At 36.9% G+C, this 16,787-nt stretch overlaps 1 protein-coding gene across 13 annotated transcripts in view; it reads right to left on the minus strand.

The window, feature by feature from the left end:
- ATP2C1 (ATPase secretory pathway Ca2+ transporting 1) overlaps positions 1-16,787 on the minus strand; it is a 68,915-nt gene that overhangs the window by 24,714 nt on the left and 27,414 nt on the right. For all 13 annotated transcript variants that reach the window (XM_087770009.1, XM_087769947.1, XM_087769940.1 and 10 more), the window contains 6 exons: positions 9,626-9,736; positions 8,583-8,699; positions 6,918-7,007; positions 4,036-4,071; positions 3,062-3,123; positions 2,580-2,688 (listed from right to left, as the gene is read on the minus strand). In XM_087770009.1, the coding sequence (XP_087626135.1) occupies positions 2,580-2,688; positions 3,062-3,123; positions 4,036-4,071; positions 6,918-7,007; positions 8,583-8,699; positions 9,626-9,736 (525 nt within the window). The remainder of the gene's footprint in view (positions 1-2,579; positions 2,689-3,061; positions 3,124-4,035; positions 4,072-6,917; positions 7,008-8,582; positions 8,700-9,625; positions 9,737-16,787) is intronic.

Raw genomic sequence — 16,787 nt, forward strand, 5'->3', positions numbered from 1 at the left:
TATCCTCTCAACTCCTCCTCCTCTGTCCACTTCCTCCTATCATGGTCCATTAAGAACTCACTAACAAAAAGCATATTTCACAGTGTTTTTTGTTCAGAAAGTCTCTATAGGGAAAATGCTATTCAGGCAACAGTCAAGGAGACTAGAGGAACAGAAGATGCCCTCTTTTGCTTTAGGTTTTACTTTTGTGGGTTTTTTTGGTAGCATGTGGAGGCAGGTAGAGAAGGAAAAGGTAAAAATGAATTATTCTGAATTAATCAGCTGACAGATAAAGAAAATAAGATTTGTGTTTTATAAATATAATCCAAACCAAAAAAAATGACTTATCAAAATATAAATTGAAATGTCTTTCCTCAACTGACATCAATTCTTACATATTAATCTACTGACTTAAGTCTCAAACAGAGTCAAAGCACGAGTCATTAAATTTAAGTAAAATAATTTTGCAATATTAAAAAGTATAAAACCACTATTGGTGACCATACCACTAAATTTCAAGATAACCTTCTCAAGAAAAACAGTATTAAAGAATGCATAATAAAACTCAACTGCCAAAACTCTTTGAAAGGATATCACTTACAAAGAGTAAATAACAATCAGTTACATTGCACGTGGTACCACCACACTATAGCAGATCGCTCCAGGGTTCAAGTTAGGGTTTTTCTGGCATTTTGTTTTGGGTTTTTTTAAGTGGCACGGTAACTGTGATGCTCTCCAGTGCTAGCTGGACAACAAAATGAACACAGGCTACTAGATCAAAAATAATTTAGTCAATGTTAAAAGAGGATAGTACCTTTACTAAAGTGCTTTCTGATCAGTCAAATCCCTCTAATTCCTGCTATTCTCTCAAATAGTTACCAGTGCAGTACCCATTTTTAAAAGATGGATGCTGTATCAATAAAGGAAAAGGGACACTTGTCAAAAACTGCAATGAATCTTTCAATCAAAGCCATGAAGAATTAACTCCAGAAAGTTCTATAGTGATTTTGTATTTGTGATGTGTTCCTCAGACTCCAGGCTGAAACAGGATGAAGATGCCACTTTGCTACTACTGTTCAGATTTAGCCATGAGCTCTGAAACATTTATCATCACTACCAAAAGGAATTGTGTTCAAAGCCTACACTGTTAGAGGTACGTTAGTTCTTGATGTAATATTCTGGCTTTAGAGAAAGTACCATAAAACTTGATGGACTGCTCATTAACATACAGAAAACTAGGGCCAGAAAAGGTCTTCAAATACGTTTCAGAAAACGAGATTGCCCCCATAAGATTAGATCAGCGAAGAAACTTCTTCTCATGTATATGAAAGGCTTCAGAAAGTCAACGGTGCCTAATTACCATTTCTACAATTTTCTAGGACAGCATCCATCAGAATATGCTGAAGAGATCTAGTTCTTTATCCGAAAAGATGATCTCCATTTAATTTGTTTTAAAATCCGCCACCCCATAACAATGCCCAGTAGAGACAAGATGAAAACAAGATTACATGGTCTTATTTTCAAATGATCTGCAAGAGTAGTTGAGATAAAGATAGCACAAATTTTCACCTGGTGTAGGGCTACAGACAGCTGAGAAACTTCTAATTCCCTTTGTAAGAGGACATAGCATGCTATAAGCTTATGAGCAAGAAAGATGCAGAGATCATACAATTGCTGAGGGAAGGAAAAAGTGTTTGCAGTCACAAAAAACAAACCCACTCAAGTACTAACTACACTACAGGGGCTAACAACAGATGATCCAGACAAATTTCTCAAGAGCACCACAAATTTGTCTCAGAAACTAGCTCGTTCAGGCTTTGACTATAAAATGAACACTGATTAATCCAGTATCAACCATGGATATACTGGATATACAGCTCACCATATCCAGAAATTACTTTAACATGATAGATAGCCCAGATATCAGGCAACATGAGGATGCCCAATCTGACAGAAAAATACCATGACACTATTGAGCCAAAACAATCAAAAGCAAGATGAATATATATACACCCCAATTCATTTTTAGAGAATCTGTAAGTACCATTATTGTGCTATTGCTTCAACTCAAGCACTTCCAGCAGTGCTAATACCATGAATCAAATATTTAGTAACCTAGAAGATATAATGACACACACTGATAAAAGTGTCAGAGAGAAAATATTACCCTGGCACAATTTCACCATTTCGTTTTAATATTCCATTATCAGAGAACACTGAACCTATACCCTAAAGCTTAATGCAAATAAAGACTTGAAATCACCTGCACCAGCTGCCAAAATATCTTATAATTCAGATTGAAAACAATGATTTTACAACTTGTTTCTGAGAAAAGTACTCAACTAAAATTTTCAAGAATGCACTACTACATAAAATCAGAAAATTCTTTCCTTGTAGGTCCTGTAATCAGAAACTACATATATTGTTAAGAATGCACAATTACATTTCGGAACTGAATTATTTCAAAATTTCTCTATATATAGTTGTGAATTCCAAACAATAACACTTATTGCACTTCAGTGTTCAGTGGCTATCTTGTCTTCCCCTCTGTTCCACAAAAAAAAAAGTTATTAAATATTAAAGCAATATCAGGTATATACCTCAAATAATCGTAGATCAGCTGGGACTCTGTCTCCAACTGACAGGCAGACTGTATCACCTGGGACTAAATCTCTTGCAAGTGTATGTTCCACTCTACCTTCTCGTACACTGTAGGTAAGAACATGAAGAGCATAAGAACATCTTTTCTGGCATTTTGTCAAATAAAAGCATTCATACTGTTGACTATACATTGCAGTGTTACTGGTTTCAGCAAAATACTGTTTCTATTTTGCTGCTTGTTTCTTAGAAGTTACACATCAGTCATATCATTTGAAGCGATCAGAGGGGCAACAACGTGGAGTAATTTTTTAGGCCCATACAACAGTCTTTAAAATGAGCAAAAACAAAGCACATTCTGTATCAGCATAACAGCTTTGTATAAAAGGCAGTAAGTTCAGTAAAACCTTTTTTTTTTTTTACTCATTTCAGATTGGATTTAATATGACTTAATTTAGAACCCAAAGGACAAACAACTCCATACCAATGGCATTCTGGAGGCACAAGTTTACTAAGCTCTTCAAGAGATTTTTCTGATCTGTACTCCTGCAGAGACAATAAAAAAAAAAGCAGATAATATTTTTAAAACAGGCAAAAGTTAAACAACAATAAGATATATCTACATGTACTGAAATTTATCTTATTAGTAAAGTTGTATTAAAGTAATATTCTAAACAATTAGATAAAAGATGCCCTTCAACAATTCTATATTACATACTTTAAAAAGCAAATATGGTCCAAACATTGAAAAATTTACAGATTTAAGAATTTGTCTACATGCATTTCTTCTGAAAGAATAGCAGGGGTCCTTTGCATTTTCCTTCAGCATCTCCAGGGCTTTGTAATACTTGCAGTAATACTTCTAAACTCAGGAATCAGACACGTGATTAAGTTCTACAGTTTAACAAGTTAGTATCAAAAATGCTGTGTTCATGCTCTTAGCCCCCAGAGAACTGAAGTACCACAACTCATCTCTAACTCAATAAACAGATTTACAGACTTAAGGTAAACAAAGATATAGAGGACAAACACAAAGCAATTTTGGTTTAGGCACACACTGAGTAAAGCCGGGTATTTAGAGAATGAAAATTTTTTTATAACTTAGAAAATTACTTAAAGATAACTATTATTTTTTGTAATATTTCTGTACAAAATTGAAGCCAGAGATACATTTTCAAAATCTATTTTAATGAAGTTAAATATTTAAAAGTTCTTCAACACTGTTTATTCTGAGTGCTTCTTTATAAGTACTGTTTTATGGCTGAGTATAATACCCATATAGATGCATAAATCTCAAAGCAGGACAAATCACACACTTTAGAAAAGGCAAAAGCCTTGGATGAAAGCACAGAGGTCTTAACCATTCACAGCACAATGCATCAAGACAACTACTTCAGTCTTATAAATAGAAGAGTTTACATAAAAGCAATAATCTTATTTGGACAACAGCTGTCTTACCTGAACGAAGGCAACTGTAACAACAATGAGTATTGCCTGCAAGAAAACAAAAGCGAGTAAGATAGAAGAATTCCATATGGCCATGAAACTAAGTGATGATATTTGGTTTTGCTCAGCCATAGTTGTTACTACATATTAACAACATGATTTGGCAACAAACTTTCTCATGCTCAAAATCACTCAGTATCCCTTGGATCTGTTATAAAAGTGATGCCATTATCTATTTACATCTACTCTAGTAATGACCAAGAACAAAATAACCCGATTTTACTAAAAATAAGATTAATAACTAGACAGTGATTTTGAAGAAAAACTTCCTCTGCTCCATGTTTCTGAAGAGTGAGCAAAAGACAGCAGTGGACAGAGATCCATGACACAAATAGAAAAACTGGTCTGAATGAAGTATGAATGGTGTTCTCTGTGAACAGAACAAAGCTTGAAGGAATGACGTGTTAACTGCTACAGAGCATCACAGACATAGTTTCATTCAAATAACCAGATAACAAAAAGACTAAAAACAAACTGAAGACTAGAGATAAGGTAGCAAGCTGAAGAACAGGTCTGGAGCCATAAAATACCCCAGCAAGGAGAATAAGAGGAGGATGAGACTCAAGAACCCTGCCCAAGACTCCCAAGGAGTGAGACAGGACACCAAGTACACCCCAAACAGACAAGATCCCAGAGATCGCAAACAAAAAAAGCTAAAAAAATTGCTCATTAGGAATAACCCAAGATAAGTACTAAGGCCTCAATAGCAAGCCCTCATAGTCCGCCATATGACACGCAATTCTAGTCACAACACTTCACCATAAACATCACGGGGCTGGTAAGCATGTGATGTGAAAGTGAGTGAATGAATGAAATCTATTACAGGAAGTAACAAAGATCAATTTTGTGCCAAATAAATATCATCTTCCCCTTTGATACACTCTCAGATTGAGTTTTGCTACAATAACTAAATTTGTTAGTCAAATTGAGTTGTTACACTTTCTTACAGAACCATAAAACAACATTCATTAATTAAGCCTTTAAAGTACATACTGTAACTACTAGAAAATAGCCAAGATATTCCCCTTCTGTAAGAGAAAAACTTTCTTGAAGAACTCTTAACTAAATCAAGGATAAATCCAGTAAATCTGCCTTATTTGTGATACTAACATTAGCCTCACCAACTGAACCATATATATATATATATATATACACCATCTTTCCACGGACTATTTCCACCACAGCTACACGTTTCTTTTGGAGGCAGTATTATCTTCTACAGTTCTTGCTACCTGACACAGCTTTGCATTCCTAGCCTCATGTCAGTGTGTCAGCTTGTTTCTACGTGTAATGGCTTGCATGAAGAAGCCAGTATCTTCCAAATGGGAAAAGGTATGTAATTTTTAAATTTTTTTTTTTAATCTTCATCAGTTCCGAGTCCAGATCAAAAGGCTTTACATTAGTATCAGCAGAGCTAAAAAGATGGCAACAGCTGCTCAAGCCAGCATTGCCACCAAAAGAAATATGTCATTGATATATAAAGATAAAGCAGCAAATTAGTTTTGTTGCTAAGGCTCCGAGCACAAATATGCAGTCACAGAAAAATTGCACTATCATCTGAAAATGAAGCAAAACGAATATTCACTAGGTGAAAAAGTAGGCATTAACAACAAGACTAAATGGTAGGTTACTTATACAAAAAACACAACTGATGAACTTTAACTCAACCACACTTTTTCTCCATATTTTAAGACACCTCTACCAGTGTCCCCTAGGCTGTTAAAGATACCTTCCCAGGCTGTAGCACAGAATGCAGAAATTAGTACTCCCTTACACTAACTGCCCTGTTCTTTTCTCATGGCCTTGCTCAAGAGGGTTAAGAAATAGACTTGAGGGCGCTAACCAAAGAAAAAAAACATGAAATAATTCAACTTTCAGCCACAACAATTAAATACATTTCCTAATACAATAATTTACCTAACCTCAACTTACGAACACAACAGACCATTCCAAACTACCACTATACTCAAATTCAGAATTGCATGGTTTTTCTTAAAGAAGCCATGTAGTTTGTCTTCCAAGGAAAACTATTCCTTCTACAGAATTAGAGGGGTTAGGAGCAAACCTCCAGTTACCTTGAGTTAATTACAAAAGTAAAACTTAACATAGAGAGTGCAGAGGTCAGACAAGACAAAAAACAGCTAGAACTTGCCTCTGATCATACAGAAATCCCAATTTTCCATTATCACCTATCACCCCAAAAAGGTCAAAGGGATTATAATTTTCTCCTCTGTGTCAGTTGCAATGACAAATGTTTAGCAGTACTGTATTTGGTCACTAGTTTAGCAGTATTGTATTTGGTCACTAGTTTAGCACCCTATTTAACTGCAAACTTCTACAGAAATCCATTATTTCAGCTTCTATCTTCTGCTATTTCTAGAAAGTTCAGGTTACATTTCTTTTTTGTGTTTTAAAAGACTACATCTTTCAAGTAAATTCACAGAAGGCTTATGCTGGTTACAATTTGAAATTAAAGCATAATTTAAGATAAAAATTACATAGAAGACATCAAATATTGCTCCTCTGAACAAATGCCTAAAGACAGGCATTTCAACCAATTAAAAAATAAAGATGCATAATTATTCGTTGATGTATTTTGCTATGTACTACTGCTATCAGTCAATGGAGAAAAAAAAAAAAACAACAACAAAAAAACCACACACACCACAAAATCCAGTCACAAACTCAAGAGATTTTATGAGAGCATACAGATCAAACTCATTAATTAGAATCAAGTGATCCCATCCCACACTGGCATTCATGTGATGTTGAAAGTACACGTGGTCACACATTCTGAAGTACTCTCAAAGAAGACAAAAATCTTAGTTCCTTACCACAGTGATACTGACAGCATCATCAAACTGATGCATTAAAACACTGATGACTGCAGATGCCAGGAGAAGCATAATAAGGGGATTTTTAAACTGAAATGAAACAGAACAGTAATTCAGCAATACTCTTGACAGAAAGACCATTTTATCTATCCCTCAAAGCACATCTGATCTATTTTTGAAACATATTATTCTATAATTAAAATATTTCTGACCTACCAGTGCAAACAAAATCTGACTCTCTACAGTTCAGATCTTACTTGAGGTTTTGGGGTTTTTTTAAATATCAAAAGACCTTGAATGAAGTGTATTCAATACATAACAGGCGAAAACTTTTTCTTACATTTCTTGATTCACATTTTTAAGACAAAAAGAATAATCTCCTGTATTTGTTTAAACACACAAAAAGAAGCCTGAAATATATTTAAAATGTCTTTGAGGTAACAGGCTGATCCTATTCCCAGCAACTGATCACTATCAAGGCAACAATATATTTCCTAATATCAATTTATTGATTTCTTGTTTTACAAGATGCAAGTTTTCCTTTCAGATCATACGCTGTCTTCAGATTTCTAAGGCTTAAATAATAAAGGATCTTACTTCTACATGACAGCTGGTCACTAAAATGTTCATTTTTTTGAGAAATGTTACAAAAAAGAACATTCCTACAATTAAAGTGAAGAACATTCTAAAAGCACACATGATAAGCTCGTTCAAAGCAAATATCTTAATAAATCCTACCTAAAATAGACCCGGTTAACATGCTTTAGAAGCATTCTGATGCATCTGAATAATTTGACACTACACATGGGAAAAAGCATTAATGCCAGAGGACAGCTAGCATGTGATGATGTTTCCACTGCTATCATCAACAGAGCGCTGAGTATCTTTGTAGTCACTCCCAAGTAAAACAGTTTATCTAGAATTAACCGTCTATTACTTCAGGGTTTACTCTAGAACTTAACTGCACTGCTGCTCAGACAAGGTGCAGGAAACATTGACCAAAATGTTTAACGTTACAAATTCATTAGAAAAATCTTCGGTGTGAAAAGTTGCTGTAAATAGCTTGCGTAGCCGGCTGGTGGGGGAGGGTAGGAGGAAGTAGGGACACTTCAAGAAGCCGCACAGGCTCACATATATACATAATAAATCACACTGATAGGAAAAAATTCACGCTTGACTTCTGCCAGTTCTGCTTAACACCAGAATCAAGGCTGGCCCCACCCTCACCCTCAGTTCAAAGGCAGCGGTTTTCCTTTTTAAGATTTCCTTTGTCTATCAAGTTATTCATACTCCATGCTCCATTTAAATGTTTACCGGTCATACGCATTTGTGTCCGACCTTAGTGCGATTCATGCTCAAGTCTTTGCCTATAGGGAACTTTGTTCTGCTTCTCCAGCCCTCAGGCTAGTTATGAATGGTACCCTTTGGCTAGTCATGAACACACATTCAAGAACAAATCATGTAATTAGAACACTGGCATGTACCTAAATAAAAGCTTTTTCAATAGGTAAATTAGATATAAATTATAGAAGTTGCAATTTCCTATTCTTCTACAGTTTCCCCACTTTTATAAGAATACGTTCATGCACACAAAAGCTATGTAACAAAGAGCAAAACTGCTGACAAGTACTAAAACCAAAAAGCAGAAAGGACAAAAATCTTAACCTGAGAAATATATTTTTTCCACAGTGGTTCATCTTCACTAATATCAAATTCATTCCATCCATGGAATGCCCGTCTATGACAAACTTCACAGTTTTTTAAGCCATTCTGAAGATTAGCCTATAGAAATATACAAAGAATAACACAGCAATTACACTGATAAGCTAGACTTCAAAATAAATTCCAACACCAAAATATATAGCCTTATATTATAAAAATTTGGCCAAGATCAGAAAGACAAGCTTGGTACTAATATTTGTATGACAATAAAAGCTAACTAACCACTATTTTAAAACTCAATTTGGCAGTACTTAAAGAGTACTTCAACAAAAAATTCACAGAAGAACTACAGAAGCAGATGCTGTTTCACATCTCTAAATGATTGTTGATCTTCCCCGCAGAAAACTCTTCAGCAAGCCAAACTGTGGGCATAGTTCAGACTCTTGAGGATTATTTCAGTTCAGTTACTCAGCCAAATGACACAGCAATAGCTTCAAAGTCTTGAGTTGTCAGTGACCAACATTTTCTGTGGTGTACTCCTCAGGCAGTCAAGCATACAGAAAATGAAAAAAAGACCATCTATCACAAAAATTAACCTAGATTCAGTGGTTCATAAATCTGTCAATGGGTAGCTTTCTCAATCCTGTTCCTCCACTTGAAATGGAGGCTACAAAATAAATTAAGGACATTAGGGATTCCTTAGAGAAATGGAAGCAATAGCTATGAAAAACAGAACAGTATTTTACAGGAAGATTGAGTCTAGGAGTTTTATTAACAGAAAGCAATCTTCAAAGCATACAGAAATCTGATCATTTTCAAGTTGAATCTTATCCCCCCTCCAATAACCCGATTTTTTTTTTAATGTTAGAGATCAGAGCATTTCAAGTAACAATTTAAAGATCAACATGCTTTTAGAAGTAGACAATAGTTAATATCAAATTGCATGATAATGCACAGACTTTCAATGACAAGATCTGTCCTTAAGAAATATCAAACTTATTGTTTGGAAACATCAGTGCGTTCTTAAGAGATGCAAAATCACCTACTTGCAGAATGCTTGCAACTTCATCAACTGGCAATTCACTTGCTTTTTTTGAAGACAGTACAGGAATCATTGTCTCATTGTCACCATCAGGGATTTTTTGAAGACGTGCAACCTGAGAAACAAAACGGAAGCCTGAAGTAAAGGGGAGCATTAACATTTCACTTCAAACAACATATACCAGAGCAATGCCATATTAATACCACTAAAAGGTAGTTTTTGATAACCATTTGCACTTTAAAAAGAAAAAAAAATCTACAATTCAGCTTATTTTCATGCAGTACCATCTGGAATAATAAAAGAAAACACTGGGCATGCAACTGAGAAGATTAATTTCTGTAACAATGTGTTAAGTGATGACAAAGATTCTAACAGTTAAATATATTCATAATCCTTTAGCTCACTATCATCAATACCTGGTGAGAAAGTAATCACTCCAGATAAATTTCACTCCCTGCCCCTACTTTCTACTCATTAATGAAGGTGGTCTAAGCAGGCCTATTTACATTTTCTTGTGCACAAAGAAAGAAGAAACAACATTAAGAAAACCTCAAGCAAGAGCACAGATGCAAGTGAAGTCATAAAACTTGACTACAGTACAAATGCTTCAAGTCAATGCTATAAAAAGTAATGTTTTCCTGTAATTTTAGGAAGCTAAAATTTTGTGATCTGCAGAACAGAGCAAGAGCAACATTGATCGCGCAGCTCAGCACTGCTTTGATATTTAATGAAGCTTTAGCATTTCCAAATTCTTGCTTATTAAATGAGAAGCTGGAGTGATACTCTTTCTTCCTCCTCACTATCTTACTGCACCCACACAATTAATATGTCATCCATCTTGCCACACACATATCCCCCCACCATTAACTGGAAGACACCTGACATGCAAACATGCTTACCACAGAAATGGTTTTCCCATTATACCTCCACAGAATTTGAATAGGTAGTTTTATGCTTTTATACAAGACAATAAGTATTTTTTAGTCTCCTCTATGCATGCTGAGACTTAAAATATAAGATAAAGTACTTCAAGATGACAATACATTAAAAGATTACAACATTTTTATGCCCTAAAAAAAGGTATGACAATCTTCATTTTCTATACTGCATGCTGTTTGCCATCATGCTGGTTTTGGCTGGGAGAGAGTTAATTTTCTTCATAGTAGCTAGTACAGGGCTACGTTTTGGAGTTGTGCTGAAAACAGTGTCAATAATACAGAGACGTTTTCGCTACTGCTGAGCAGTGCTTACACAGAGTCAAGGCCTTTTCTGCTTCTCACCCCACCAGCGAGGAGGCTGGGGGTGCACAAGAAGCTGGGAGGGGACACAGCTGGGACAGCTGACCCCAGCTGACCAAAGGGATATTCCATACCATATGATGTCATGCTCAGTGTATAAAGCTGGGGGAAGAAGAAGGAAGGGGGAGACGTTTGGAGTGATGGCGTTTGTCTTTCGAAGTAACCGTTACGCGTGATAGAGCCCTGCTTTCCTGGAGATGGCTGAACACCTGCCTGCCGATGGGAAGTAGTGAATGAATTCCTTGCTTTGCTTTGCTTGCGCACGCGGCTTTTGCCTTACCTATGAAACTGCCTTTATCTCAACCCATGAGTTTTCTCACTTTTACTCTTCTGATTCTCTCCCCCATCCCACCGGGGGGGAGCGAGCGACTGGCTGTGTGGTGCTTAGTTGCCGGTTGGGGTTAAACCACAACAGCCATGTATTCAAATACAATAGCTGAGATAAACCAACTCAATATTTGTTCTTCTAGCTGCTTACCTAAACGGACTCAACGACTTCATCCCAGGGACCCAAGGGAACAGTGAACAAAGGTGAAAGTGCTACAGTTGGAACTCACATGCTTTCGCTTTCAAGAGAAACCCTTGGAAACTCTCTACGCCTGCCATGTAGTTCCTAGTGAAACAGTAAATCAACAAGACTTGCTCCTTCACTGTAATTATAAGAAAGCAGGTCTAGAGACAGAGTTGAGAAACAGGGTGATACGGGGCATGGGTTTGAGCTCTTGGGTGGGGGGGGGTGGCAGACGAAAGAACTGTACCTTAACAATGTGCTTACTGGCCTCAAAAGAGGGGGAACCCCCTGGACCCCACTCAGCTTGCTGTAGCCTGAAGCCAGTGGGACTGAGCAGCTGGGCTGCTGGAGTGCAGCTCAGCTACACTCTGCCACACCTCCACTCCAGTTGCCGTATTTCATTCCACTGAAAGAGCTTTGGTTTGTTCTTTACTATCCTTTTAATGATGCATTTATGCCAAGACCAGAATTGCAAAGTCTGTGGCCAAATTTTTAGAGTATTACAAAACATGTGACTTAAATACACTTTAGCATTTGTTAGGTACTTATTGAAACCTTAAGTATATACACTGATGTAAGTCTTCTTTAAAAATGATGGCGAATACACATTATTATACACTATATACATTTACAAAAATTATCCAGCAAGTTATCATTTCTAAATACCTTTACATGTTTCAAATTGGACAAGAAATTGAGTCAAAAAATATTTCATCCGTGGTTCAACAAAGTAACAGTTTTTTCTCTCTCAACATATGTATATTTAAAATATTTAGAAGAACTATTACTTTCAACACCAGAAGAAAAACAAAATCATGAGTATAATTACATTCCTAACAAGGGGTCTTTTTACAAAACCACAAGCCCTTACACCAACAAGGCTACACTACTCTGGACCGGAGGGACAAACATTTGCTCCACAGTTTAAGGCTTGTCGCAGAACACAGCATCATAAGACTCCCTCTACAAAACAAAATGATTATTAAAGCAACTTAAGCTGACCACAATAGCAGCAGAATGGCAGGTATTTCAGTTAGGAAGAATACATTGTGATTCTAAGCCTTACAAAATACTCTTTGGTATATACAAGTTAATTTCCCTAAAACTTCATCATGGGAAGTGATGCATCATCATATCCACTCAGTCTTCCATGCAGACAGACAGCCTTTGGTTAAGTGTACCACCACTTTTACCAGCATCCATGAAGCACTTGATGCTCACAAGAGTCAGTCCCTAGGAAGGAATATTTCATTCAAATTCACCTATTCTGCAATTAAGAACACACCCAGTTACAGCTGCTGTTAAGCCTACACATACAAACCAGTACTAAGTTAAATCACTTCAATTCTCAGGAAATTGCCATTGGAGATGATGACTTTTCATACTTGAAATGGTTATATTTAATTTTCTTTGGTTTTTAACCTGACTTCTGTTTCAGTTTTCTTAGACCATACACTTTTCTAAACCAAACGTTCACGCAGAATTTTGCCACAATCTCCCCTCTTTGATAAAACACCCTACCAAATTACTAACTCATGTTCTTTTCTTTAACGTTTCCCATCGTAAGTACCAGCTTTTGATTTTTATTGAAAATAGATACCACATTCATGGTATTAGCTACCAAACACCAGTTTAGGGCTGAAAACTGTTAAGCCTAAGTGCTGTTTCAAAACAAACCCACAAATATACGACTTTGACCAAGATGACTCCACATTCTCAACAAAAATGCTGAGCAACCAAGCTTTCCCAGTAAGAGCAGGCAGAAATGAACTGACAGCCATTATAGATTTCAGTGCTGAGAAAAATCTTTTTCCCTATACCAACAAGGCTGCTAAAGACAAATAACAATTCCAAAAAAGGATACATAACTGATCATTTCCCTAATATTATCAGTGAGGGCTTCAGAAAGTAAAATAACCTTAAAAAGCTTGTTATTAGAAGTTAAATATCCTTAAACAGAAATGTTAAAGCACTCTCAGGGATCAGGCTTTTCCAAATAAATCTTCATTAGCGCAGAAGAATTGTGCTAAAAAGTCTATTTCGACAACCTTTTTGTGACAGACACAAGAAGGCATTGATTTTGAATGTGTTTCATTCATATAATCTTCCACTTTTACAAAGAATACTGTACTGTATGCAGTGAAAAAAAAACCTACAGAGAAAATCTGGTATAGGATTAGAGAAATAAAGGCTCAGAAGGTCCTTCTGCAGCCAGCTCCTTTCTCTAGAGCGAAATTACATATGGTAAGACAATTCTGGATGGATCTTCATTTAATTTCTCAAAAACTTCTACAATCTGTGCAGGTTAAACTACACTTGTAGTTCAGAAAAGAACAGTTTCAAATATCTAACACTTTGCCAACAATTAAATTCAATTGCTTAGCCAATAAGAAACTGATCACTGTTCCCTTCATTGCTACCTTCCAAAATATAAAGTGGGTTACACTAACAGATTTAGATCCAAAAAAATAGTTGGAAAAAGTGCTTACTATCTCCTGGAACACAATAACTAGATTCAAGCAAATAATTTTGCCTTTACTATGCATTACTTCCACAAAGCAAGGGAAAGATTACTTATTCAATACTGTGAGCAGTGCTTTACAGTCCATTGCACTGCCGCCCAGATCTGCACGCTGGCAATCTGGGCTTGTGCAACACCTTTCAGCGTATCCAACAGAAGCCACCCCCAAAACCACAGTTTTCTATATTAAAGGAGTCAACTCACATATAGTAAGATGTCTTCCCATCCTATGCTGCAACTCATTTTCAAGCATCTATCAGCTGATACCTTAAAACACTTCAGTACTTCGTTGCAGGCCAAGTTTTTATATGGATAATTGGGCTAAGAAACGATACTGGCCTATGCTGCAGTATCAGATAGGCAGCATATACATGACCACTGAAGCTTTTGGAGCTATGACTGCAACTTTGCATTCCCCACTTGCAGCTAACTCTACCAAGGAACAAAGAAGCAGGATGCTAACTAACAAAAATAAATAGCTGCCTCAGGAAGGACTTTTCTTGGACCACTTCCAATGTACACACCACCATTTCTAGACCAAGAAACATGCATCAATCACATGACCACGGAACTGCAACCAAAGTATGTTTATCAAAATTAATACAAATTAGTCTGGAAGGCTTACACTACCATAAATTCAGACTTCCCTTCTGTTTTCTCTAAAGAAAAATCTAGTCAACAGTAATGTGTTACTGTTTCTTCTTCCTCATACACTACAAAATTCTGCCTACCCTTGTTCGATTGTGACCAATATCAAGTACCAACAACCTACCTCTATCATTCTGTTTCTCAGCTTAGCAGCAACAGTCCATTATCAATCAGCAGGGCTCACTGACATTGAGATACTTTTACAATTTTTTTTAAGGGGAAATTTTAGCTCTCCTTCCTTCCTCAGAGAATGCAATGGCAGGACCTACATTCACTGAGAGCAGTCTAAAAATTTAGAACATTCTCATACCAAAATCTATTTTTAGACAAGCTTGTGATCAAAACATTTTAGCTAATTAGCTAATATAAAGTCCTGTAAATATTACATGCAGTTACTGAACTGACCTATGAGCGCAAAATACAAAGGTGGTGTAAAAAAAAAACTACCGCGGTGGGGGGGGGGGGGGGGAGAGGTTTGAAAAACAATGACATTAATATTGAGGTAGTTAAAGAGAAATGCTGATTCTTTCTTTGAGAAGTTCCTTCAGAAACCCAAGGGAAAAGAATGCATCTGGGTTTGGGTACTCTACTTTCAGAAAAAACTGTTAACCCTACCAACAAGAAGACTCACTGACAAACTGCAGGCTAGTAGAGCCAGTTCTTGGGAAACACTGCAGCACAACTGGAAATGTAAAAAGATGACTGGAAGCGTTGACTCTACATGCTTTCCAATATTTGCCTCTTAACCATACCTATCACTTTCTTCTGAGTCTTCCCCTCCATCTGAACAGCTGATTTGGTCAGTCTGAATCTACCTCACCAGTCCCTGTAAAACCAAATCCCTTTCAAGCCAACTCAAGTACTACAAAGGCCTTTTGACTTGTTTGTAGTGATCAGTCTGTAAGACTATTATTGTACGAGCAGTTAGTGACCCACATCCAGGTAGATGCCTCTGTATCGCGGATACCGTGCGACTGCTACCGAATCACACTGTGTCTAATCAATAGTAAAATTAATGAATGTACATGTAATCGATGTGTAATTAATCAATGTGCATTTAATCTTAAGTATATGTACTGTACATTGTCTTTTCCACTTGAAATATCAAATGCACCTGCTCAGGAACTGCAGCTTTATTAATGAAATAAGGATATTAGAGCATGTTGTCCAAGGGACACTTCAAAGCCCACATTCCAGACCCAAATGCTATCTGTGATTGATGAACCTGTACTGTGAGCAAAACCCCATAAGAGTACTTGCAAACTCAGAGTGGACAAGATCTACAGTGTGTCATGCCCTGACCAGAAATCCATCCAAAGCCCTATCATCTCAGGGTTCCCAACATCAGAAAGGACATACGATTTTATACCTTGCTGTCACCTTTTCTGAGTTATTAATAGTGATCTGCCTTGCAAGTGTTTGTGCCTTTCTTATTGGGATTCCGAAAGAATCAACACTTCCTTACCCACCACAAGAATTAGCTTCCATTTTTTAATCTATCTTCCCCGCACTGTAAAGAATTATAGTCTTCAACAACCTAATAAAAAGGTGTTTCACTGAATACAACACAGATTGAAACTTACAAGCTTCTCGCTTCCTGAATTTTCTGTATGATCAAACTATATGTGATGTATACTAAAAGGTTTAGAAAGCTCAGATCCTACTAAGCATGTTCTTCTCCAGTTCTGTACAATTCGGAGCTGGGATGGCAGGTGTGGAGGGGTAGATCAACTACTGTAGACATCATTGCACACAGTAACAAAATGCCGAGCACTTACCTCTTCTGCACTGTCTGGCATCCTGAAAGTACACAGGGTTAGAGATCAACTAGATGTCAACAGGCATAGAGGCCTGAGTCTCTGTGTGTGTGCACGTGGACTCTGGAAACAGTTCCTGCTAGGCTAAGATTCTTGGCTGTGAAAGATATCTTTAAGGAAAATAGCCAGAAGGAAGTAATCCTCTTTTCTGTCAGTTCTGTCAGATATGAAGCATTAGGCACGCTCAATAGCTACAGTAAGTCCTAGACCAACTGCACACCCAGAAGCAAACCCTGGATACACAGCAGGATTCCAGAAGTGGAGGCAGGGCAGAGAAGAGCACACAAAGAACCCTCAGACCATTCTGGAACAAGCGATACCCAACCTGGTTGTGACTTTGATCCAACTTCCTCCATGAAATTCTGCCAGGT

Source organism: Nipponia nippon, unplaced genomic scaffold (assembly GCF_047370975.1).
Source record: "Nipponia nippon isolate SJK-2023a ecotype South Korea unplaced genomic scaffold, ASM4737097v1 scaffold_1, whole genome shotgun sequence".
Classification (NCBI taxonomy): domain Eukaryota; kingdom Metazoa; phylum Chordata; class Aves; order Pelecaniformes; family Threskiornithidae; genus Nipponia; species Nipponia nippon.